This window comes from Ixodes scapularis, unplaced genomic scaffold (genome assembly GCF_016920785.2).
Source record: "Ixodes scapularis isolate PalLabHiFi unplaced genomic scaffold, ASM1692078v2 PGA_scaffold2__306_contigs__length_199485367, whole genome shotgun sequence".
Classification (NCBI taxonomy): Eukaryota; Metazoa; Arthropoda; class Arachnida; order Ixodida; family Ixodidae; genus Ixodes; species Ixodes scapularis.
The window spans coordinates 50793930-50819818 of record NW_024609857.1 but is presented as its reverse complement, the minus strand read 5'-3'; the positions used below and the strand labels follow the sequence as shown (position 1 = coordinate 50819818).

At 45.9% G+C, this 25889-nt stretch overlaps 1 protein-coding gene across 1 annotated transcript in view; it reads left to right on the top strand.

Moving 5' to 3' along the window:
- LOC8052874 (cubilin) overlaps positions 1-25889 on the top strand; it is a 217969-nt gene that overhangs the window by 114341 nt on the left and 77739 nt on the right. The window contains exon 2 of the mRNA XM_042291858.1: positions 24217-24394. Within this exon, the coding sequence (XP_042147792.1) occupies positions 24228-24394 (167 nt within the window). The 5' untranslated portion in view covers positions 24217-24227. The remainder of the gene's footprint in view (positions 1-24216; positions 24395-25889) is intronic.

Sequence of the window (25889 nt, the reverse complement as noted above, 5' to 3'; positions counted from 1 at the left end):
GGCTGTGCTTTGAAATTTTAGAATGTAGAACGAACACCAATACTCCTTTCACCTTATGCTGTACCAAAGCGAAGGCTAGAAGCGCGAGCTCATAGCGTTGGCAGCTGACCTTAAATGCACGGGAGCTTGTGCCACAGAGATGTGCCCTAGAGCTATTAGCTCGCGCTTGTAGCCTTTCCTGCTGTACATGGTAAAGTGAAATAAAGTGTAAAATATACTTTTGCTGAAAGTTGAAGATTTGTACGTGCAGGCGCCGATTTTTCCCGATGATTTTAGAGGGAACCTCTGTATGTATTACACCATATACTAGAGCCCATGAAAGGGCGCTACGTGCATTCCGATATATATGAGGCCCATTGTATGACGTGTTTAAATGTGCTGAAACACAACCGGGTTAGGTTGAAGAGGAGCTCTGTCTTACCGCCTCCACGTAGGGGGAGCTTCTCTCTGCCGCCACAGGTTGATGGTATCGCTGTGTGACCGTATCCCTCTTCCAGAACTTTAACTCCTGACTTGGCACCTCAGCCCCACCATGTTTACGTCTACGCTCCAGGATCGAGTTTGAGAATTTCCCAAAGTAGTTGGGCCCACAGGTCATGAGGCCGCCTGCCTGCAGATACTTTCGCGGAACACTTCTTCCTCTTCTTCTTCCCAATAAACGATTGTATATAAGCAAGTGTTTGTTACAGTAAGTAATAACAATTTTCAATCGGTGAACTACAGTTGTTTGAGATGAGTATATGGAATCACATATCAATACGTGTAGGTTTTTCAGGGTGTCTAAGGACTGGAGAACGCTGCTCACAACTAGGTATTTACTGTATGTATCCTGAAAGAGGTAAACGAAGTGACAAATGCGCTGAAAATCTACACTAATGGTCGTAAAAGAGGACGTACTACTGAAAGCAGGATCACCAGGCACTAGGAGCTTTAATGTTTCCCAGATTGTTAGTTTTTTTCGACAAAAGGATTTATGTCTAAGGCCATACTGGGAGGGGTAACGTGGTAGGGCACCTACGCAGTTAGAATTTTTTTATTTCTTTTAAGTGAGAGCAGAGGCCCTTAGAAAAGCCGCATTTTAGGCCGGCTATGGCTAAAAGGGCATAGGAAAGCACCTTCACAAAAAGCGTCCTAGTTTTGTCCAAAAATCCGACTTTTTGTTGAAGCCATCGCTTCTTGCTCAGCGTTTTTTACAGCGAGGACAAAGCTTTCGGTAAGTTACCACATGTACATAGACGCGAAATACGCACGGCCCACTTTTCTCAGGCATGGACAGTTTGCGCATACCAAATGCTCCGGATTGGAGCGAATTGTGAGATAAGTTCTCTAGGCAGACTCGAGGTCGTCGAAAGCCTTTCATTAATTAAGCGCCTGATAGGTGCACCGGAGAGTAAGGCAGCCGTCTTTCGGACGCAGTAATCGTTTGAGGCACTCTATATATAGCTTATCAGTCGTCAGCAGACAGTTCGATATGCCGGACTGCGCAACCTCAATGCGCTTTCACGATTTACTGCTGTTTTATCATCTATACCATGGATAATTTGCCGTTTGAAAGGTTAGACAGCAGGAAGGTAGTTTGCCCAAAAGGGGCGCCTGATGCCTCCGCGCTAGATGAGAAATGGTAGCCATTGCAGCACGACCGCTGGATTTGGGTTTTTTAACTCGCATCGCGCAGAAGAAAGGAACGGCGGCCCAATGGTATGATGCATATTGCACGCCAAAAAAAAAAAAAAAAAAGCTGTATACTTTGTTTTATCCCAGGATGGACTAAAGGCCAAAGCCACGGGCCGCCAGGTCCAATCACGTTCCACGCTAAACTATGACATGCATAGCATTGATTAGGGGTGGACGAATAATGCACAAAACCCTAAAATGCTGCATCATTTCTATAGCTTCGACACTGAAAACAGCCTGTACGTCGTGGCTTTTTTTTTTCAATGTAAAATTGTTGAGTCACTCACTGCAATTCGATTCGAACCAAAGTCCACCCATCCCCATCAGTGATTCAAGACGCGGGCACTGATACGTGCATCAAAGCGCAATACCACGCAATTTTTAAGTGGCTCGTGATTGGATCTGGCCGTCCGTAGTTTTTGCCTTTAGTCCATCGCAGGGTGAGACGAAGTATGGTAGATTTACCAGATTTACCAGACAAAGCAAGGGTCGTTAACATAATAAACCATGTCTCGCATGTCTTAAAGGGGCGGTGCAACGATGTTCAATTGGAATGTTTTTCACTTTACACGAGCTTACTGGCACTAGTGGTACTCAAGGATACTCGCACGCAACATGACTGGCGAAGAAACTCCTACGTTGAGAGAGAGAAAGAGAGAAGTGTTGAAAAGAAAGACAGCCTGGAACTTAACCTAACTTCTTTGTTGCAGTATACTTTTAGGGACAAAAGCCAGCGTTTTCATTCAATTTCTCCTTCGCGAAACTTGATGACGTAACTGGGGGATCGCAGTATGCTCCATTCACGATATTTGAATGCGGCTCATAGATCGGACCCGAGCATTGTGTGGGCACTTGATTTGGGCTTGTGATAATCGATAACCCGCGAAGCATTCGGGTAGTGGCCCGTGTCCAATCTCTGCAATGACGACTATAGCCGAACTATGACAATGTCTGGAACTCAGCGCGCTTCCTGTGCCTTGCCAACTCCAGCACGTGACTATGATCAACATTGGCGGCATATAATCGGCTCCAGATCACATTACCGCTTGTTCTGGCTGCGAGTAAAGGGGTTAAACGCCGCTCATATTTCTTTAATTTCTTCTACGATTCCAATTGCGTGTGGTGAAAAGCAAACGGGTGTTCCAGAGGTCATTAACGTCAGGCGTCAGGCGTTCTAGGCGGTATTTGAGGAAAGTACAGAAATGATTGCATCGCCCCTTTAAAGTGACCATGATAGCTGGATTTCACGCTGGACAAAACGTTATGTGCGAAGAAACGCAGTCCCAACCAATCAATTCCAATGCGTTGGTAGTGCATCTAACTTTGTCCCGTTTGACTTTGTATGTTTACAAAAAACAAGTGCTGGCTGACTGCGTATAGGCGCCGTACCGGCTGGTACATCGATACGCTACATTTTTCGACGGCCCTTATTACTATTTATTTTCACAGTTATTAGGCCAGTCTAAAAGAAAAAAAAAAAAAAACAGTCGCCAAGTCTGTTTCGATGGAAAACGCCTGTCGTAATGCCTCATTTTTAAAGTTTTCTTTTCTTTTCTTTTCTTTTTTTTTTATAAAGTCGTGTTATTTTTGAAGTGCGAAGAAGACTTATAGCCCTCGAAATCAGCAAAAATAAAAGATGGATCTGCTATCTCCTAATTGTAAAAGTTAAAAAAGACAGGCAAACATCGATTGGCAAATCGACTCAAAACTTGTTTAGAAAAAAAAAGAAAGAAAAAAGATCGTAACTTGCGAAAGGGTTGTGTGCTCTTTATATATAATCACGCTCTTCATTTTATTATTTACCGTCCCGGTTTCGGCTGTCAGTGTCCTCTTTCGGTTGGGTTCGATCGATGCTTTCGTCGCGGGGCTTTGCGACAGAGCTTTATAAAGCCAAGCTGAGCTCTGGATTATATTTCTGCGGTTTTTCTGCGGTTCGCTCGCTTTCGTTCTGGGAAATTTTGATTCGATCGAACGGGCGGGCAGAGCGGACAGGCCGCATTTAGTCGGCGGTGTTTATATGAATGGTCATCTGGTGTCTGTGTACAGCAACTCAACTCTCCAACGACCCGCCATGGCGTTGGAGCTTCTGTCGCCACTGCACATGCGCAGACGCTTCCCTTCTCCCGAATCTGGTGTGTGCTAACGTGGCCTTGTTTGTGAACAGCGTGTGGGCGTAGAGCTCGATGTTTTGTTAGAGGGAACGTTCGTATTTATTGCACTCGCATTTGCTATGCATGTAAACCTACCGCAAAAAAACAAAACAAACAAAAAGAACATGAAAATATATATATATTTTTTTTTTGTAAGTCAAATTGCACACTTAAAGTGCGTGGAAATCGTCATTGGGGGAGTTTTAGTGGATGTGTCTTATATAACCTGCTGTTAGTTGGAACCTGTTCGACGCGAAAACTCCCGGTGAGGTCATCAGGTATGTCATCAATCATGTGATCACCCCCAGCCGCCGCCCCTTAGACTCGCTGCTGCGGCCGCCGCTGTTGGGTGCACCCCGTTGTTCTGGAGCATCCCCACGGATATTCGAGACCGGCAACGAACTCCCCTCTCTTCCTCCGGCACTCGGTGCGTGATGTCGAAGGGGAAATAAAATCACGTGGACACATTTGGAGTCACGAAGCTTCGCACCTAATTACGCCGCGACATAAACATCTGTTCTTTTGAGACATGTTACGCAACAGCCTAAATGCAGTCATATATATATATATATATTAGCGATTTGGGCACTGGGAACTTGCGCTACCACTTTGAAGTGAAAAGCAAGAGAACATTGCTCGCTTTTTGACGCGACGGATACACGCATGCTGGGTTGCGGAGATGGCACATTAGGCTGCGGATTTGTAATCATGGGAGGGATGTGCGAGAGTGAAAAACTCCGAATTCTCTCAGCATTGGCATATGCATTTTGACGTCTCATTTTATAGTACGTGTCATGTGTACATGAAAAAATATTATTGACGGGAAGGCTGTAGAAATGATGCAAACATTTTGCAGAGAAAATAGAAATATTTACTTATAGTGAACTTCATTAGAAATTATAGCGTACTGTGGAGCTTTGCTTGCACTAAATATTACGCTAATCGTTCGTCCCTAAGAAAATTTAAGCGGTTGATTTATCCGTAAAATTTAGTTATACTACACTCAAGAATCGTTTCACAATTACGCAAAATTTGCACAAAGATTGCGCAACGCTGGTTGCACAATTTGAAATCGATGTAGTTTCGATAGTTATGCTTCTGATATCACGTGGTTATTGAAGTTCGACCCCGATATTCCTTTTCATTTACTACTTAATTAAAGAAAGTTCAATGATTGCCGTTCTTAAATAAACCACGACGCGTTATGCATGCGGAAGCTTCTTAAAATTTATCCCAAGACTCGAGTGTACTGGCCGATTGTGATTTTGCACTGCGCTGGTGTTTTTCTGCGGACTCTCGCTTCATTATTGTGTACGAGCGAAATGTCATTAATTTTATTTAAAGAATTATTTTTCTGTTTTTTTTGTGTTTTTTTTTCTAGATCTCGCGACGCGCCGATAAGAAGAGAGCGGCAAATATATTCTCTATTCCGAGCACCGTCGTTTGTTCGATTCTTCGATTGATCGTACTACAGGCGATCTCGAGCAGTCACGTTGTAGCTTTCGATGGAACGTGGGGGCATTGGTCAGTGTCCTCCTAGCCAGATCGGTAGTTCCTTCCCGACTTACCTGTACAGATACCTGACCGCGAATCACCTGAGTACGGCGGACGTTCAACCTCGATCAATACAAACGGGCCTCTATACTTACACTTGGACGGCTGCGAAGGCCGGAACTGGTCAATGAGGGGAAGGAACGGAACGTCGATACGATCGAAAGATATCTTTATTATTATCACTGATTGCTTAATTTCTTTATTTATTTTTGTGTATTGATCGTAGTTGACATTTTTTGCATTGATTTCTCAAAACTTTCTTATTGATTTTTTGTGTTTATTTTAATTGACATGAAGCTTTGGACCCTGCCGAAGTTTTTCACTCATTTTTAGATTTTTCTCGGCCTATCTCGCCACGGTGCAGTATGTACGCACAATGTTTTTGCATGATTTGATTTACCAACTATTTCCGCTGTGATAGCATATCGGTTAAGTATGTATTGCTTGCATTGTCGTGGGAGATCTTGCTGTTTTGCTCTGTGCTCTTTTTGCCTTCCTTTTTGAATGCACATCCCTGCCTTGGCTACCAAATTGTGGCTGGCAGGAGACTTGTGCACGTTACTAAAAAACGCAACAAATTATTTACAATTACCCGAGGCTAAACTGTAACTAATCACAGTTACAGTCACTCGTCCATAAAAGGAAATGACCGTTACGTCTAAATGTAATGAGTTACTCTCCCGACGTTACTTTCAACCTTACTGTTCTAGGGTATAGGCTGGTTCACACTGCCCCCTTTTCCTAAGTTAAGTTACGTTCCGAAATATTACGTTGGAGTCAGCGGGACCTCTGTGCTTCATATTAAGGCCACGGTCCCACTGAATGTGGCAGTTTAGGTACTTTTTGGCAGGTCATTACTCATCCCCTTATAAATACTGTTTTGTGGGATTGATGTCATTCGAAAGGTAATGCAATCCTCTTTCATTTGATATTATGTATGTGTTGGATTTTACTGTTCATGCGCGTTTGTAGCGTTGCGAATATGATGGCGCAGACCCTCACTTGCTCCGCTAGTTCATGTTTTATGAACGATCCATTAAAAATAGCACGGTTCCAATATAGCAGTTTTGTTAAGATGATGTCGGAGCGAAATGTGACGATACACTTTTTTGGTATTTGCACTACTTTGTTTTTTTCATCCCTCCAAATATTGCCCTAAAATTGTCATTTTTCAGCACAAATATGTTTTTATTGACAAGCGCTAGGGCAATGAAATTAGCTACAGATATAGTGCTTATAATTGGTAATATGCAGAAAAAAATTTAATGTTGTGTAAAAATTTTTTGTTTAGATATTTTATATCAAACGTAGCACTTTTTTGTGCTTTGAGTCATCGTAGTTCAAATGCCGCTGAGGAAATATTTAAACTATGATAAAATATTTTATAACATTTAGAGCTACAATGGTTGCCCAAGAGGTGGACGATGGCTTTTTTTCATTTTCAAAGTCATAACGCTCCAGGAGCCCTTCAAACTTACCTGTTTTTGACGCATATCTTTTTGGACATCAAACAGATTTATTGGAATCTAATAACATTTATTGTTTGGAATAGACATACATTGCGATGTATTAAATTTTCACAATGATCTTGCTTTGGTTTCAGAATAGGTGTAGAGCTTAGCTAATTTTAAAAACAATTAAAAACTGTTTGGGTGTTTTGTTGCGCTACCTGGCGGATGGCAGACAAAGTGCTGATTTCTAGTGTTCGAAAAATTTCCGAGGGCGGCGTTGGCGTCTGTATCATCATCAATCGCCGGGTCTTTTTACCTTCACATTTAAAAAATATATTGGAAGATTTACTATCGATAAATGAATGGTTTAAGTACTGGGTCAGGTTAATAAATCTAAGACAAATAATTACACACGCGTAGCGTGATATAATGTGTTAATTATTCGATATGATTGAAATCAATAAACAATAAAGACGAAGAGGAAAATAATACACCCGAGTTCACTTCATGCCTAGAGTCACTGAATGAGCTTTAAAGTATCGGCACTCCGTTCCCCAAAATTGTTTTGGGCGCCACCATTTTGGGTCCTGTTCAGTGCAAACGCAACTGCCGATCGTCATGATCCAAAAGCACGACTTCCTCAGCATTAGATGCGGTGCTAGGAAGCTGATGCAATATTGCAATGCTCTGTCGCGGGTAGTTTAGACATTTGTGGGGGACGGAAAAGCGTTTCCTGTGATTTTAAATAAAGCTTCAGGTAACTGGCAACCATGATTTTAAGCCACAATATGGCCAAGTGTCGTTACTCTAAACCGTAGCTAATTTACTGGCACAAGCGGGAACAATGAAGAAGAGGCGAGGTGTCAAAAGGTAGTGGCTTGTGGAATCCACGGGGCTTACGTCTTGGCCCCTCCAGGTATTAGAAGCCTCTTGAACAAGAGCATGAATAGTGTCATTAAATAAGCTGAGCGTCAGAGTAGCGACACTTGGCCATATTGTGGCTTAAAATCATGGTTGCCAGTTATTTGAAGCTTTATCTGAAATCACAAGAAACGCTTTTCCGTCTTCCACTTTAAACAGTGTGCGACAAAGCGAAGCAACATTACATGAGCTTCCTAACACCGAATCTAATGCTGAGGATGTCGCACTTTTGAATCATGACGATCGGCTGTTGCGCCTGCTCTGCACAAGAGGAGGAAGCGGCCGGGTAGGAGAAACGCGGGTTTTATGTGCGACCGTTCTAACCGTCTCAAAAGAGAGAACGCGCGAGCTTGCGCTGGTTTAAAAAAAAAAAAAAAAGGCATCCAAAGAAAAGAGGCGGCACGCTGTGCTCTTTGTTATTATGCGTCTAATTGCAAATTGTTGTGTGTATGTTTATACAGCCGGAAGTTAGTCCGCCTTAGTGGGCGTCTGACTCTCAGCTGTAGATAAGCAATTTAGCTAAAGCCCCTTGATAAAAGCGTTTTTTACATGTACCGCCAACCATTGTTGTGAAAGCGCGCGAGACACGTGCCATGAGCGGGTGCTCCGCCGCCATTCGCTACCAAGGCCGCTCATTTCAGTGCTGCGCCGCCATTTGCTTCCAAGGGCCGCTCGAGACATGGGCCTCGTGCACTCGCGCATTTGACTCTACTTGCAAGACAAACGCAAACACATCGAGGGGCTTTAAATTTAGCCAGTGCGGTACAACCACAAACCTGGTGTCTTTAACGTGCACCACGCAGTAGTGATACACGACCACACGCCGGTAGGATGCTCTTCCAGATCGAAACGGGCAGGGGCGGGGTGGCTTCTGCAGCGCGAGCTTTCGCTCCAAGTGCTCCGAGCTGGTGTGCGCTAGACCATGCACTCGGCCACCGACCCCCCCCCCCCCCCCCCCCCCTTTGTGCGTCTAATTTATATACAGGTATAAGTATTTGCAGATCGACGATGGACGTCGATCGTCTTGAGGTAATGTAACGTAATAACATTATTTAAAAAATAAACTTGTTGAAGGACTCAACGACTCAATTTTTTAATTCTTGGATTGTAATATGGCCGTAGCCTATTGTACTTGCTGTTAATGAAGAGCAATATGAGGTGACGAGGTAATGATCAAATGATGAGGCTCTATAAGGACGACGACATTAGTGAGTGTCGAACCACAACGTACAGTGCCATACTTGTTTCAAGTATCGTGTACCCAAAGACTTTCTTCTCCCGCAACAGAATATGGTAGAATCAATGAGGATGCTACTTTACAACTGTACGTGGAACAGGAAAACTGCACTGTGCAGAAGTGCGGCTTATTCGTTAATAAAAGGGACGGATTTCTAGCAGCATTCCCTGATTGATTACTTGGAACAAATGGCCTCATTGACGTAAAGTGTACCCGTTCCAAAAGATTCTTGAAGCATATACTTAAACCGCAAAGGAGTATGAGGCGAAAAATAATAAAAAGGAGCCTGGTGTGAAAGGTCCAAATCACCCACCATGGCTTCTACTATCAAATACAAGGGCAGTTACACAATACACAAAGAGAGTTTTGTGATTTAGTTATATTTACACTCAAGGACGTTGATATCCAACGTATACAGAGAGTTGACACCTGCTGGTCAACCAACATAGAGCCTTTTCTACTCAAGTTTTACATGGAAGGCCCGACTTACGCTGAAATTCCTTACGTAGACGAGTTGTCCGACCGAATAAACTGCAATTACTCCCGATCTGGGAATCTCTCGATCTTCGTTTGTAAGCCATAGTATCATGAGATCGAGGGGTGTGGCTCTTCGTCCACCGAATATTTCTTCGGCGGGTGTTTTTACCGTGTAAGAGGAGACCGTCGCGTGCTGCTGGAACAACAACCTGGCGATTCTTCACTGAACTGGTTCTTCCGTAAGCTTCGAAAGGGCTTTTTTTGTTTCGCACACAATCTGTTCTGCATGTTCGTTAGTTGCAGGATGGTATGGTGCACTAATGTGATGCCTGATGCCGGTTTTTTTTTTTCTTCAAAAACTTGTTTATTTTGTTTGAAGCAAGGTTTGGCGCGTTATTAGAGAAAAGTATTTTCGGTATGGCAAAAGTAGGTAAAAGAGACCGTAGAACGTCAATGACATGTTTGGACGTCGTGGCAGGCATCGTGTAAACTTCCAGCCACTTAGAGTACGCATCGCCCATGACTCTGCAGATGCGGATACGTTTCGCCACCCACCGATTGAATAGTGGATCGTTTTCAGTTACTGCTCATGATGGCGTTGGACTCAAAGAAGACCTCGAGTCTTTCCAGAAAGTTAGCCTAGGTGCCAGGACTTTTGTCGAAAGCGGTAAGTGTTCGAAACGTCGACAACGTCGGTAGCCACGTGTTGTGCTTGACACTAGACACTTATCATTCGCTGAGACGAAACTTGCTTGTTCGTCTGCCACGAGTCGTCCGATATCAGGTCATCACCGCAACACCATCTCCCGACAAAAACGCATGTCCATAGTTAGCAATCACGTGAATTTATAAATTCCCATACGCTCATAACTTGCCGTCGCTAAACGCCTTTCATTCATAGCGTCATCATTGCAAATAAACGCCTCCCTATTTCTTCTGATGGTTTTCATCATATTCCTCCTCAGCTGTACTTACAACATTATGTGTGTCGGTACTTCGGAACATATTGCAACGGCGTTTGTTTTCTGGGAACCCCCCCCCCCCCCCCCCCCTGAAATGTAACAACCTTTACAACATCTTCCGAATCCCATGAAACACAATATATCGTGACGTTATTTTAGACGTCATTAAAATGGTGAGGTAAGTACCGTAAATCGCGAAGCCGTTCACTAGACGTCCGCTTCCACGGTGTCTTGGAAGATTGAGTCTATTGAGCGTGCATTCCTGCAGAAGAAATTTTCATTGATAGAATATTGACTCGTCAATCAACATTTGATTCCTTCTTGGTAAGATTTATTGCGAAAGCCCGTTACAACCGCCGAACCGCATCTTCCTATATCAGAGAACAATTTATACCCAGCCTGACATTCTCGGATACATCCGTTTGATGGGCCACGCTACTTCAGCTAGCTGAGCACAGCTGGCAGCGGCGCGAGCAAGGCCACGAGGGGAACGTGATGGTGCTCGAGCCATCCCACTGTTAACCAGTGTTTCGGCCACCCCACGGGTAGGTGTCGCCATCTATTGGTTGAACTAACGCCTTGTTCAAGATGGCTGCCGTGGGACCGCAGCCTTAAGTGAGGCTACCAGTTCAAGGAGAAAGCATGACACGCGACATTCGAGACACGAATGTTTCGGTGACTTATGCGCAACATAACGTAAGAAAATGGGGCAGTGTGAAACATCATAGTGTTATGGAAGCGTTTATTGTCGTTTATTGTTGCCGCCACTCAATGGGTTCTGCCTCAGAACACGCATTCTACTGATTACGTGCCCTAATATTGTAAAAACAGAACATTAAAATGATTATCTAAGTCACAAAAAGCTGACACAAAAAAAAAGGGTGACTGGGATGTAGGCAACCTGGAGTATTTAGAAGACTCCAGGCTGCCTACAGGTTGCCTACTCCCTACCAAAAAAAAAAAAAAAAAAAAGCATTATTGTGATCTTTTTGGTGGATCTTCAACATTTCTGTTGTTTTTTTCCCCTCCGTGAATGCAAAGAAAGAAAAAAGTTACAAGTGCGGTGTAAAATACGTAATTGTTCCTTTACAAAATTGCTTATAAATATACGAAATTAGAAATAATTTCGTTTTTTGTAACGCAATAAGCGCAAGTCTGGCTGGCAGTATTTCTGAATAAATAACTAAATTTGTCGCACAATGAAATCGTCTCTGAGTCAAGACCATCAAGCATTTATAAAAAAGAACACAAAAAAGACTGCATTTATTCTCAAATATTGTCAAATATTGCAATGCTGAAAAAAAAAAAAAAAAAAAAACGTATCAGTCCAAGTGTAATAGAAAAAAAAATATTCAGTTGGTATGACTTGTGGAGGATTGAGCTTAACACGACTAAATGCAAGACCACGAGAGCCTCGTGTAAATTTAATGCTTTTCCCTCTTATTTTTTTTTAAAGCGCCCCCTTGCTTTCCCTGTTTTCATATGATTACTTGAGTGCCCATATATCTAAAGATATCTACTGGGAGGTACATGTTGATTATGTGATTAATAACGGTAACCGCATGCTGGGTTATTTGAAACGAAATTTATTTCTTGTTCCTTTATCTTTGAAATTAAATTTGTATAAAATACTTGTTTGCTCTAAATTACAATATGCTTCTGATATATGGGACCCTGATCATTCTAAACTAATGAATGCTCTTGAATCACTACAAAATCGATCTGCTCGGTTTATTCTTAACAACTATCACCGAACTGCCAGCGTAACCTCCATGAAAGCCACCGTATCATTGTCTAAACTTGCTTTACGCCGAAAAATAGCCCTCTTGTGTTTCTTTCAAGAGATACACCATACTATTCCATTACTTCACGATCGACTGCTGAATCATCCGTTTGATATTTCATCACGCATGGTACATATATATTATATATAATGTAGGCATTCCAAATGCCCCAAAAATATATTTGAAGAGTCGTTCATCCCGAAAACCTCTGTGGACTGGAACCATCTTCCTGCACCGATAGCCGCAGTTGTCATTGATCATCTATTTAAAACTGTCGTCAATAATCTATGCTGTTCCGATTGATTAAGTGTACTAACCGCCACTTCCCTTTGTAATGCCGATGGCCCTGAGGGTATTTTAAATAAATCAAGAAATAAACTTTGGAATCGGGTAAAGTTTCGAAATGTTGGCATATCCCAGCCGCTTGCACTACGTTCAGACCGGGTCTTGCATGCTGCGATGCAATTATTTTTAAATTAAAAGGAAGAAAAAAAAAAGAAAAAACATGGAACCGGTTTTTTTTTTTCTTTTCGGCAGATGTTTTGTGAAACGCTGGCTTCCTGAAGACCTTTTTGTGGAAGGATCTAATAGGAAGGATATCAAACTTTCCCACTTCTAGCGGTTTATCCCAATTGTGGGACCAACCAACACATATTATTCAGATGGCAGGTTGGGCGAGTTAGTGATCCATATTAGCGGCGATAGCGCAAAGAGAGAGGGGCTTATTTTTTTGCCATTTTCATGTCGCCTCCTTTTTTTTACTTGTCTTTTTGCACTTTTGCAATTTCTATACAGAATTCGTTTTTTTATTATTATGAAATGTTAAAACGATAATTTAAAGCCCACGAGGGGTACATTGTTGAGCGACGCGTTCATTCCCACATCATGCAAGATGCTGTTTGTTTTCTTTTTTCCTTTTTTAATACAACATCCATACTGATCACGTTTGCTGAGTTAGCAACCGAGCTGCTGGATAAAGCGATCCCAAGAGTTCGATCTTCTCGCCACAAAGGGAGCGATCGGCAAACCTCGGGGGATGAAAAAAGGAACTTCGAACCAACACCTTCTTATGCGGAGTCCCAGGGCTCATACATTATAGAACATCAAGGACTGAAATAGATAAACATAACGGTTCGGTTACGGTTACCGTTTCGTTTCGGTTTTTACTATTTCGGTTGCCGGTTAGCCGCCTCCTGAAACCCCCCCCCCCCCCCTTTTTTTTTAATGATTCTTTTAAAAAGCCGACTTCTCTCTCTCGTTTCAGTTTGGTCTCGCATCACCTTCACGAGCGTTTACTACTGGAAGTCAGGGCTGTATTATAGAGGGCAGAATCTGGTGTCTGTCAGTTCAGCCCCTGAACGCCCATGTCTTCCCAAAAGGGGTATTTACAAGGGGGAGGGGGGAATCTCTCCCCTCACTCTCCGGAACGCGCATGACGTGATAACAACGTCACGGTTTTGCGTGAAGCCGCGCTGACATAGACATCCTAGGGGGATGGTGGAACGTTTTCTATACTGTTGCTCCCCGTCTTGGCGCGGGATCTCTTAGCAATTGACGGTATTTCGTTTGCGTGTCTGGCAACTTTACAGAATTTGCTCAACAAGATACCGGCGATGGTATCGGGATCGCCTAACTTGTTGTAGCTTGCGCGGTTGCTCAGGTCGTCTGAGGCACCTGAAGGAGTCTTCGACATTCATCAATGCCGTCCTCAAGCCGCTCCTCATACAACTGGTTTTTGATTGCATCTCCTTTGTGTTGTATCCACCCACTCAAGGAGCTTCTTTATTTAAAAAAATGAAAAATCAGTTCGTCTTCCTCTGCATCCAACATCGCTTCTGCCATGATCGCGCATCGCCGTTTCATAGGCAACGATTATTCTACTGTCGTCAGCGCTCACCAAGCCCGGTTGTTGAGAGTGCAACCGCCAAATGCGTCTGATAACACTGACATCCCTCTCGGCTCCCCGCCGTTCGTGTGCATCCTTGAGTCGGGAAGGGTGTCCCGCTGATTCCGCCGATCACTGACGCCACGCACATCCTTCCACAAAAAGCATTCCTCGTGTGAGTAGGTACCCTTTTTAAACGACCAACCAAGTGAAATTGTACTGTATTAGCGCCGTTACCATAACGTCCCTGAAAGCTCGTTTTTCCACCGGGGTCACAGTTCAACTATTCTACTCACGAGCAGACTATGCGTGTCTCAAGCCCAAATTAAATATTTTTAAACGTTTAACGCCATGATGCTTTCGTTAAATTAAGTTTACAGTAACGTTCAATCGAAGGGGATAATACCACGAACAATTAATTACATTTAAAGATATAGGTGTAAATCGCTTAAACTGAGTTTATTGAAATCCACTAATGTCACAACCGACCGGGCGACCGCATTCGTTCCAATGAATACCATTATTCGATGAAACACCGTGGACGAGGTTTCGCTAGCTAAAGCTTCGTTCACTCCACGTGAGTGTCTTTCCACCCAAATATCCCGACTTCCCGCATGATCATGTACTCTCTCTTAATCCAATATTTCGGGAATAGAAATGACACACACCATGGAAACGTTTAACAACCTAGAGCCACTAAGGTCTCACTCGTCAGTCGCGTGCAGGACAACAACACGAACTCTGGTGTCTATGCACCGTCGTCCGGCTAGCCGTCACGTTTGCTCTCTTGTGGACATCAGAACTGCGTCAACGGCATTTATTGGCCCCCGAAAGTCACGTGTGAGGAGCAGTTTCTCTACTTTTGTTGAAATCATCGCGACCTAAGAAACCTCTGGCCACAGCAGAGCTATCACCGCGAGAATAAGCTCGGCAAACGTCTACTTCTCTAATGCTATAAAAGCCATCATGAGCTTCGAAGCAAAATGAGTGACAGCGCTCCACGCGAGTTTCTGATTCCGTGGAGCGTTGTCACGTGCCTCGCTTATTGGCTCACCAACCCTGAAGCGTCCAGCGTTTGCCACGTTAAGCTGAAATGAAGGATAGCAAAGGAAGCATTCCGCCGGCGCGTCCGTTCACAGCGGTGACGTCTCAGCCATCCCCTCGCCTGGAACACGAATCGGGGCTCTGACACCAACACGCCGCCAGCTCCGCGCGCCGACGCTTTCGTTATCGCTCCCCCTTCCTTTCCCCCGGCTGCTTTCGCGAAGCAAGTAAGCAAAGTAGAGACGGTGTGCTATGTGCAGTTGCCTATGGCATATCGAGGTTATCGTTAATGTCCCGCTGTATTATTGTTGAAAAAAGAAATGTCTAACCAATATAATATATCGGTTTCCGGTTAAGACATCAGGGAGTTTTAGCAGGTCGTTTCTACACGAACGGTTCGCCCTCGAACACACCGGTGACGCCACTGCGCATGCGCGCGCTAGTTGTTCGGGGCGTCGGGAGGCTCTTATCTTTCGTTTCTCCCATTCCGGCCGCCGGAGTCGTCACCGCAACGCAGCCAGCACCGTTCACGACTCGGGTAAAAAAAAGATGGCGGTCGGTTCGGCGACTGACTTCGCCGACTCAGTCAAGCGTTAGGCTTACGGCAGCGGGAGGCAATTTGCCACCCTGTTAGTCTGCTTCATTTAAGAGTTTGGACCAAATCATTTCGAGGACTGCACACAATGGTAAGCTTTTCGTGAATACTGTAAACTGCGCATGCTAGTAAATGTTTGCGATCAGCGGGTAGACTAGCTGCCGTGGCGACCGCGAGCAGGCGAATTGATTTGGTTCGACGGCACACAACATGAACGATCGTTCAAGTTCAAGATGACGGAGACACACCACATACCTTTATGGTTGTTAAGATACTTTTTACTCAATCTAGCTTCGCAGTTCTTGAAATTCCGACCGGAAAATGTTACGTCGGCTGTCTTGTTTACATCAGTCGTACGCCGGAAGCACGAGCCGCCACGGATTTACATGTACACGTTGCAGAATCTTTCACATGTTTACTAGAAGATGGCGTCACCGGTCAAACACAATCATCATCATCGTTTACACGGTTGCGCCAGTTTCACGATTCGCTAAAGTATATCAAATTTCACGTATGGTTTCACGGAACGGATCAAGCTGCGCCGTTTGTGATTTCAGAACGGTGGGCTCCAAAAACGACTCGCTAAACCTCCCTATTAGGGAGTTTTAGGAAACCGGTTTTGCACATCCAATACGGTGCGATGGTCCCTCCGGTACAAACTGCGCTGGTGAGAGCCTTCTGCGGTAGCACATGCACAGTTCGTGCCGAAGGGCCTAACGTACCGTATCGTATCTGCAAAAACGGTTCCCTAAAACTCTACTATGGTCATGGTTACGGTTGCGGTTACCGAAAAAATATCGATCCTTAAGGCGGGGTCACACTGCTTATACATCACAGAAAAGGCAGTCCGCATCAGGGTGTAAGATAGACAGGTGGGGAAACGTGAGCCAAATGAGCGACCGGATTGTGTCCCCCTCGGTTTCCTCTTTTTCTGTGGCGCCATCTATGTGGAGCACCGCGAACTCCCACTCCGAATGGGCGACCGGTGGCGACCGGCTAAACTGATGGAGATGATTTCTCGTGTATTTTTAATGGAGGACTGTTGAGCTGTCGGTATATTTTGCGCACTCTCCCATAGAGTTCCATGCAAATTCGATTCCATTTTTTTTCCTTGCGCCGCAGCGCCATCTGTCGCAAATCGGGGGTACCCGCAAGCAGACGAGTACACAATCCGGTTACGGCGCTGCGGTAGGCTTCTATGGGCCGTTTCCCCACCTGTCTATCTTACACCCTGGTCTGCATACAGATACCAACGCGGTTCGCCGCGAGATCCGTGCTTCGAATGCCGCATGGCAATGAGTTCAAATCCGAGAAACTTGGCACGCGCATTCGAACCACGGATATCGCGGTGACTCCTATTTGCAGATTGTCCTTTGTATGATGTATGGGCAGTGTGACCCCGACTTTACGGTTTCAATCCCCGTGCAAAAGACACGGTGTTCTCTGCAAACGCGATGTCAAAATTGTCTGCGAACACGCCTGAAGCGCGTTCAAAGCATGTCTGCCTCGATGCTTCGATGATGTCTAAAGACGATGTTTAAATTAAGCAATCTGACAGGACCGTCGTACGAGGAAGAGACACACCTCAGACATAGAGAGCTTTAGGGAACCGTTTTTGCACATTGGATACGAAACGATGGGACCTTTGCGAACTGAGCATGCGCTACCGCAGAAGCGTCGCACATGCGCATTGCGTACGCATCGTACCGTATCGGACGTGCAAAAACGGTTCCCTAAAGCTCTCTACTGTTTGCAGGCTCTGTTTCGTGCGACGCGTTAGCGGTGTGGCCTTAGGACCGCATTTTTCTGCGTCACCAAAGAAGGCCTCCGTGCAGATCTGACACAAGTGCTGCGTTAGCGTTCGAATTGAACTCGAGTTTCAATAAACCACGAATTCTAGCCGAAAGATGACGCAGCATTCGTGACCAATCAGCGTCGCAGACGGAAGCCTTCTTTGGTGACGCGGGAAAATTTAACATTTAGCCGACGGTGTACGATTCGAAGGAGGGAATCAAGCAGCGGCCAAAAGCTCGTCGTCACGGCGCTCGGCGGCGTTTTTGCGCGTTTGTTGCCGCCGGCTAAACTAGTGACGCGTAACAAATACGCCGTAATCCTGCACTTCTTTTTTTTTTTTTTTTTTTTGCATTTCGGCGCGGATTGGTATAACCGATCACAACGAACTCGTAGAAACGTCGAGCGCCGTCGTGACACCTGCTGCAGTCGGATAATACCTCCTCGTCGATCCGAGCTTCCGGAGAGAGCTCTTTCAAAGTAACGTCGGCGAGAGCAACGAGCAACACGGCGAGCGAGTGAGCGATGCCCGGAGAGTGGCTGCATGGGGAGCGGCAGCAACGGGAGTACATTATACGTTCGCCGAGAAACGGAATGGCGGCCCGAGGAGCCAGCGAACCAACGAAGCAAACCAAGCGCCGCGGCCTCAGAATTGCTTCGTGGGGGAAGGGGGACTCGGCTCGGGTGGGCGGGAGGCGGGGGCGAAGGGAAGCGAGCGTTCCCATCCGTCTTTGTCCGATCAGCGCGAGGATGCAGTTGCCATGGCGATAAAGCGGGGATTTGAAAGGAGGACTCTGCGGTCGTGGGGCACTTGAGGCCTGCGAGAGCACGCTTATCGTTCTCATAACCGCCTTCTGCGCAACGCCACCTTTTGTCTGCAGAGCTGTGCAACGTGCTCCGCGCATGCGCGGCAGGTCTCTTGTTCGAACCGTCAGACGACGCCGCGCGTGCTTCCACTGTCCAGTGACTCGAAGTTTTTGATTGGTGCATAAGCGCTTCAAAGGTGTATATGCAGCCGCCGGGAAACGCGCTCGCTCGAGGGCACTTTGGGTTTCTTCAATAAAGGTGAACATAGATTTTTTTTTTTTTTTTTTTTTAAATAAGGTAAGTAAAAAGTTTAATGTTTTTTGTTTGTTTTTTTTTTTTTGGGGGGGGGGGGGAGGAGGGGAGGCGAGGGGAGTGGGAGTCAATTATGTAGATTCACTTTCAGAAGCTCATTTAGTCGCTCTTTAAGAAAGGTAGGGAGTTGCCTATTATGAACACGCCTATTCCTGATTGGCGCTTTGGCGTTCTTATCTTCTAATGCCGCAATCTCATTGGTTCTGGAGCGATAATGAGATGCTCGGGACCTGCCATCCCCCGCGTCTCTTAGTCCGTCATGTGACCGTACACCAACGGGTTGTTTACAAACAAGCGCGCATTTTCTTACACTCGGTGTGGGCACTGCGTATCCGCAGAAACTAGGTGTACGTGAGGTAATGCGTTTGCGCCACCGCTGTGACGAGACGTCATAGAGCCGGGTTAGTGCACAGACGTAAACGTACGTCACCGTGATGTAGTCGAATGTGAAGAGCGACCGATATATGGCGTCTCAATTGTCGCGCCGCTTCAATGACCACAAATGGCACCCACCCCTTTTGCCACTGAGAACGCGTAAGGTTCCAAGCATGAAGCCCATATCTCTCTCGCCACTGGACTAACGAATTAAGAGAAGACGAACGATTGGGTGTTCTGCGTGGATCTCGATGAAGTTTGTATTTGCAGCCGGGAATTCGGGAAAGAGATTATGACCTTAGAAACTGCTGCACGAGGCACCCGAAGCACCGATCTTTGGTCTTTCTGAAATAAGGCGCATAAATGGAAAGAGCAACGGGTGTCGCGCTCCAAAAGCCACATTGAATTATATGGACAAAGAACGTGTTCCCCCTTCGGCCACTGAAACTGCATTACCCTACCTAGACAAGTAGCCCCATTCGACACTAACGACGTTTCATGAGGGAAGAGGAGGCGATGCGGAGGCTTTGGTTATTCTATACGTGGTGTTGATTACCATCGGAGCATGATACAAATCGCTCTCTTCTTTTGTTTCCTTCACGGAAACCACAGCCATATTGCTCCTACATCATGCATAAGACACTGTTTGCTGCAGACGCGAGAAAAGTATCTGGGGACACGCCCGAATCATATTCGGAGCTCGTTTGCCTTTATGCTCCGAAGATATCTGTAGACAGTCTTCCTATGACCAGTGTTAGGGAGCACCATCGTACGGAAAGAAACACGTTACAGACAGTGTGTACAGACTGGCTTTTGTAGGATGTATATGAGCAGTGTGAGAGCTCAACACCCATTAATGGTGTTGTCACTTGTATGGGTGCGCTTCTATGGGGGTTGTCATGTAACGCTATGTTTTGAAATCGAGCGGACGTGGTTACACGTTCGTGCTAACCTGCTGCTGTTGCTTTTCTTCAGCTTCCAGGAACGGTAATAGCAAAGCATAAAATCCCAATGCTAAAACGACGCGGCGAGCGTCAGCATTTTTGGTCGCCGTCGCGCACGGTGACGACAGATCGCAATATGCGACAGCGCGACCTCCTTCCTCCCTCCCCGTTTCCATCGCAGTTCTAATTAGCCGATTTTTCCTCCTTTCCCGTTTCAACGTATACCCGTGCGTGCTGATGTATATTTTTAGGAGGGTATGCCCGGTGAGGCAGCGTAGAGAGGGCTTGTCGTCAGCACGGCTGGTTGCTATTTCGAGGTAATGAAGAGGTTCGCCTCGCGATTTCATAATTAGCCAGCCCGGATTGGATCGCAGAGCCCTACAGAGTGCGACAACACGTTCTTTCTCGTGCTGCGACTTCATGGGTCTGTAGGGGGTCGAGGACACGTCAAGCTGCTCTATAGCAGCTTTTTTCCTCGGTCTCCCCCATCTTTGATGGAAAGGAAGGAAATTATTATTATTATTATTATCCGATATCTTTTGCTACACGTCGCTTTTGGGCACTGTGGTGTTGTGGCCACAAAGACACCGAAGTCCAGAATCAAATCATGGAAGAACTCCTTCGCGAGGTGCGTGAGTAATGCGCAAAACTTTTTTTTTTCTCTCTTTTATATGACAAGAAGTATAGGTAAGAAGGCCGTGGTGCTGAATTTTCAGGATGGGACTCTATGGGGCGAATACGCTGCGGAAAATCGACGAATTTTGCCCGGCGGCTTTTGATCAGCGCGTTGAATTAGCACAGTGGCTGCTACGTCGCGCGCAAAGCGAGCGTGCAGTCGGGCGACGTTCGTCAGTTATTGGTCGCAACGCTCCGTGGAGTTTAAGGAGGTGAATGTGGATTTGACACGAGTGCTGCGTAAACGTCCGGCCGAGACTCGTGTCCAATCGCAGGGGAGATGAGCCTCAGCTCGGCGCTGAGTCAGCATTTTTGTCCAATCCGCGCCCCGCGTTCGTCTCCATAGCGGAACGTAGAAAATTCAACACTTTGGCCTTGTTAGCTGTCAGCTGTGTTGCCACTTCCCAGCCACTCGACATTTTTCGTTTGAGTGACACGTGTTGGAAAGGTTATACGTTTTGGTTCAGCGTAACTCGACAAACGACGAAAGCTGTGCGACCCCTGCTATGGCTACAGTCTGAGAATCAGAGGGAGGCACGTGATTGAACGCATACCGTCATGCGCCCTCTTTTTGTGTCGAGTTTGCGCTTCGCTCAGTCTTCGTTGAATTCTTTTTTTTTTTTTAGTTGTTTGTTGTTGTTATTGGCTGAATCCGTTGATTGCGCAGATTTTAGTAATTGGCGCTGAACCATTTTTGGTCTCGTAGATCGGCGCGGGATGGCGAATAAATTTCCTTATTTTGTGACGAACAACGCGTTTTTCACCCTATACTTTATTCCCCTTAAACATATTTAGTTCGTTTCCTGGAAGTCATTCTTCAAGCAGAGTTTTCGGGTGCGCGTTAGCAGTCACGTGGACGCGGATAGGGTCTTATATTCACCGACAGCTTAAAAAATGCACACAGGGCGCTGCGAGTTCCAAGATCGTCGCTTTGCAGCCAATGAGGTTGCGCCATTAACCAATAAGAGCGCGCCCAAGCGCCAATCACGAGCTAGAATCGTATTACCATAACGCGTTATGCATCGCGCTTCTTAGTAATCTCTCAATGACTATTGTAGATGGGGCCATTCTCACAGCGTGAGTCGCTCGAACATTGCTCGCTTTACGCAAAAAAAAAAAAATTCCCATGCGTATTCCTCCCCTCGTTCCTACAGTCGCGCGGAAAACCGTCTACACACCCCGAAAGACGGGAGTAAAAAGGATGGCGACTGGTCTTCCAACGAATCCCGTCGAACTGAGGCATCAAACGCAACGAGCAGGTCGACACCTTTGCAGTCGAAGTCGCCATACAAAACACATAATTTTTTTTTTTTTTTTTTTTTTTTTTGCTGCAGACATGATTATTTAATTATCTCCGGACCCGCTTCGGGCACTTCCGAAATACGGTGCCTTACCGCCGAATTCAGAAACCTCACTCAAACTACACTCAAACTGAAGGGCCCTGCACTTCCTCGAGGAAGGCGCGAGAGCCGGCGCTGGCGAATCGCGAGGACGGATCCGCCGTCGCGATTGGCCAGCGCCGGCCCTCGCGCCTTCCTCGAGGAAGTGGAGGGGCCCTTCAGTTTGAGTGTAGTTCGAGTGAGGTTTCTGAATTCGGCGGTTAATCTCCTTCTCTTGGGGGTGATAACATACATTGTGGTACCCGACGCCGATAGCATGCACTCACGGGAAAAATACAAATAAATTGCCGAAAACAAAGTACCGCCGTAGGTGGTTAGCACAGTCACGGCCACTCGGTTAGGGCGGATCGAGTGGCCGTGGCACAGTCAACGTCAAGAGCGCGTGCAGGGAGACTTTTTTCACGCGCTCCGGAAAGAAAGAGAATAAAAATAGGCGTTCAAAACAAAATTGTCAGATGCCATTACCCTAAGCAAAGCGCACACGAAGACGCCCTAATTGGAAACACGTTTGCTTTGTACATACCCGTGCTTCGAATATGTCTGTAGACAGCTTTTTACGACCATCCCGATAAAACCTTCATAGGAGGAAAAAGCAGGCCTCAGAAAGTTTCTGCATACTGTCATTTGTATGATATATTGGCGGCGTGACCACGGCTTCTGACCATGAGCCCCCCATATTTCATTCCGTCGTTCACCGGGGCTAAGCCCCTATATTTCATTCCGTCGTTCAGCGAGGCTAAGCCTCGCATCTATCTAATCATAAAACGACGGCACTCTCACGACGCAGTTGCTTCTGGCAGCGCCCTTTCTCTCCTACCAGAGTTCGAAGTTAGCTGAAGAGAGTCCAGTCACTTTCAACGGTTGAGCCTCGAGAGCGGGCCGTCTGTTTACATAGAAAGCGCGAGGAGGCTTTTCACAGAACCATAGTCCAGTTTATTACCTGCTGAATCCCGGCGGACACTGAACACGTACCAAGTTTTTGTCCGAAGTATAACAGCGTTCGCACCGTACTTTCTTCTCTCGGCAAGCAGCCTGCACGTCGGCGAACGTATTACACAAACTAGTACTCCCGAATAGAACGAATGTTGCACCGAGCTGTGGTCGGGCACTCTCTGAATTCCTTAAAGGAAATGGCGATCGAATTGTGTCTAATCATCGGCAATAGGGTATTCTGTCAGTTCGATCCAGCGTTTGTGATGATGCGGATAAAACGGTGTACCATATCTTGCTTTTGCCTTGAATGGTTAAACATCTTGTCTTGGAACTTGTTTTATTCTTTTTATCCACGTGTATCTGAACACAGTTTGTGCGTTCTGAGCTTTTCGTGACATGTCATGTTTTTAGACAACGAGCACTCCCGCCAAACCATTCGAGTATTCAAACTTTTCAATTTACCGCATCAATCAAAATCTTTCCTCCTATTTCCTCAAGTTCTTCAATTTCTTTCCATTTTCCTCTACTCGTATTCTCATCTTTTACGGAAGGGCAACAGCTTCTCACAAACATATCACCGTCTTACAGTTTACCATAACTACAACAAAACCACTGAAATTATCTTTCAGCCCTTATGGTGAAATGCTTTTTATGCACCTTGTTTTGCTGGTACACTCTAAAAAAAGCCCGTGCGTCTACTTTCCCGCACAACACTCGGAGAACCGATCACCGAATCTTCCGAAGGCAGCTCAGCGAATGACGATGCCGAAACATATGTTTACACCAAAAAACGCAGTCTGAGTTGTGAAATTAAGCAATGCAAAACGTCTTGCTTAATTGCATTGCTTAATGTCACAACTCAGAGTGCGTTTTTTGGTCTAAGCGTTTGTTTCGGCATCGTCATTCCCTGAGCTGCCATTGTAAGATTCGGTGATTGGCTCTCCGAGTGTTTTGCGGGAAAGTGGACGCACAGGCTTCTTTTTAGGCTGTATGTATTCCAAAAAACGTGGCAATACATACTTCAGTTAAAAGTTAGCACCATATGTGTTCTACTTTCTTTAGTGTTATTTTTTGTGTGTGCTATGATCACCCTTTTAGGGCTGATCAGCTTAACGTATACGGAAACCATCCAGCGAGTGTTATTAATGTTGCAAGTATAGTTTCTAGTATACGCCGCTCAGTCTTCAGCGCTCGTCTGAAACGGATGGTGCCTTATTTATTGTTTCGTTTGTTTTCTGCACGCAGAATGTGACCGCATGTTCATCAGCAACCCGGACGGGCCGAAGAACGGCAGCTTCAGTGCCCCGCACATGGAGAACCCCTTGGGCCACTCGCGGCAGTGCATCTACACCTTCATCGCGCAGGACAACGAGAGAGTCGACATCAACTTCACGCGCTTCAGGGTCAGGGGGGCTTCGCCGGAGTAAGTGCTTCTTTCTCTCCCCCTTTTGTTATTCTATTTGACGAGCAATTGTACCGAATGTGCGCATGCTATTCTACGCCTTTCATCGCCAAGTTACAGTAAAAAATAGTCCCTCGGTGTTTTGCATGCACTGCGATGACCCTTGTAATGAAGTTATTTTGTTTGAAGGTGAACATTTGAGAGAAGTCTCTCTGGTTGGGGAGCAACAATAATAATAAATAGAATATACACCAACCAAATCCTTGTATAAAGGAAAACCCTACGTTTCGAGACCAGCTCGGTCTCTTCTTCAGGGGTTGACTGCGGCTATGGCCGTTGAGGAGCAGTAATCTGTTTTCTTCTTCTTCTACGGCAGTGTCTATCGTTTTGCATCGGTGAGGTGGCGAAGTCCGTTCACGTAGCCGGTCGGCAGAGTGCCGAGGGATCTATTTATGTTTTCTGGCGTTGTTTGTATGTGCCAAGATTCAATAAAAAGTCTATGTCTGGGATTGGTCTCAACAGCCAGGATGCTGGTGTTGGCAAAGTCAATTTTGTGGTCCCTGACGTCGCAGTGCTCAGCTACGGCGCTTCGTTCATGGTCGAACTTCCGAACATCGTTCATATGCTGGCGGATTCTCTCCCGAAAGTTCTTCGTTTCCCCGATGTATGTGACCGGGCAGTCCGCGCATGGAATTTTATAAACGACGCCTTGTGCTTTTTCCTTAGGCGGGCGATCCTTTGGACGGGGCATGAGTCTTCCAAGCGTAGACATAGGCTTGTGGGCCACCTGGATCCCTTCTTTGGCCAGTACACGTGCCAGCGCCTCGCTTGTACCTTTCATGTAAGGAACGCTGATGCGTGAGATACGACGGGTCTGTGTACTTGCTGGGAGTTGCAGGTGTCGGCGATCTCGGGCTTGATCACGCGCAATGCGGCGGATGAAGCTGCTTGTATAACCGTTATGTTGTAGGTCGGCGAAGATGGTGTTTTCCTCTTTTTTACGGTCAGCCTCGGATGAGCAGATATTTTTTGACCTAGATAAGAGTGTTCTGACCACTGATGCCTTGTGACAGGCTGGGTGATTGGAATGGAAATGGAGATAGCGTCCAGTATGTGTCGGTTTTCTGTAGACAGAAAACTGGAGCTCTTCATTTTGTCTTCTGACGAGCACATCGAGGAAAGGTAACGTACAGTCCTTTTCATGCTCCACGGTGTATTGTATAGACGTTTCGATGGAGTTGAGGTGGGTAAGGAACGTGTCCACTTCCGACGTTTTTAGGATGCAAAAGCAATCGTCTACGTACCTCAAGAACACTTTGGGGGCCGTGTGAAATGACTGTAGCGCCTCTTCCTCGATGGCTTCCATACATAGGTTCGCTGTTGTGACGGAAATGGAGGCACCCATTGCGGTTCCACTGGACTGTTTGAAGAATTCTCCCTTGAAACTAAAATAGGTGCTTTTAAGGCAAAACTCAAGCAGGCGGCAGAGTTCCTCCACGCTAAGTTTTGTCCTTTC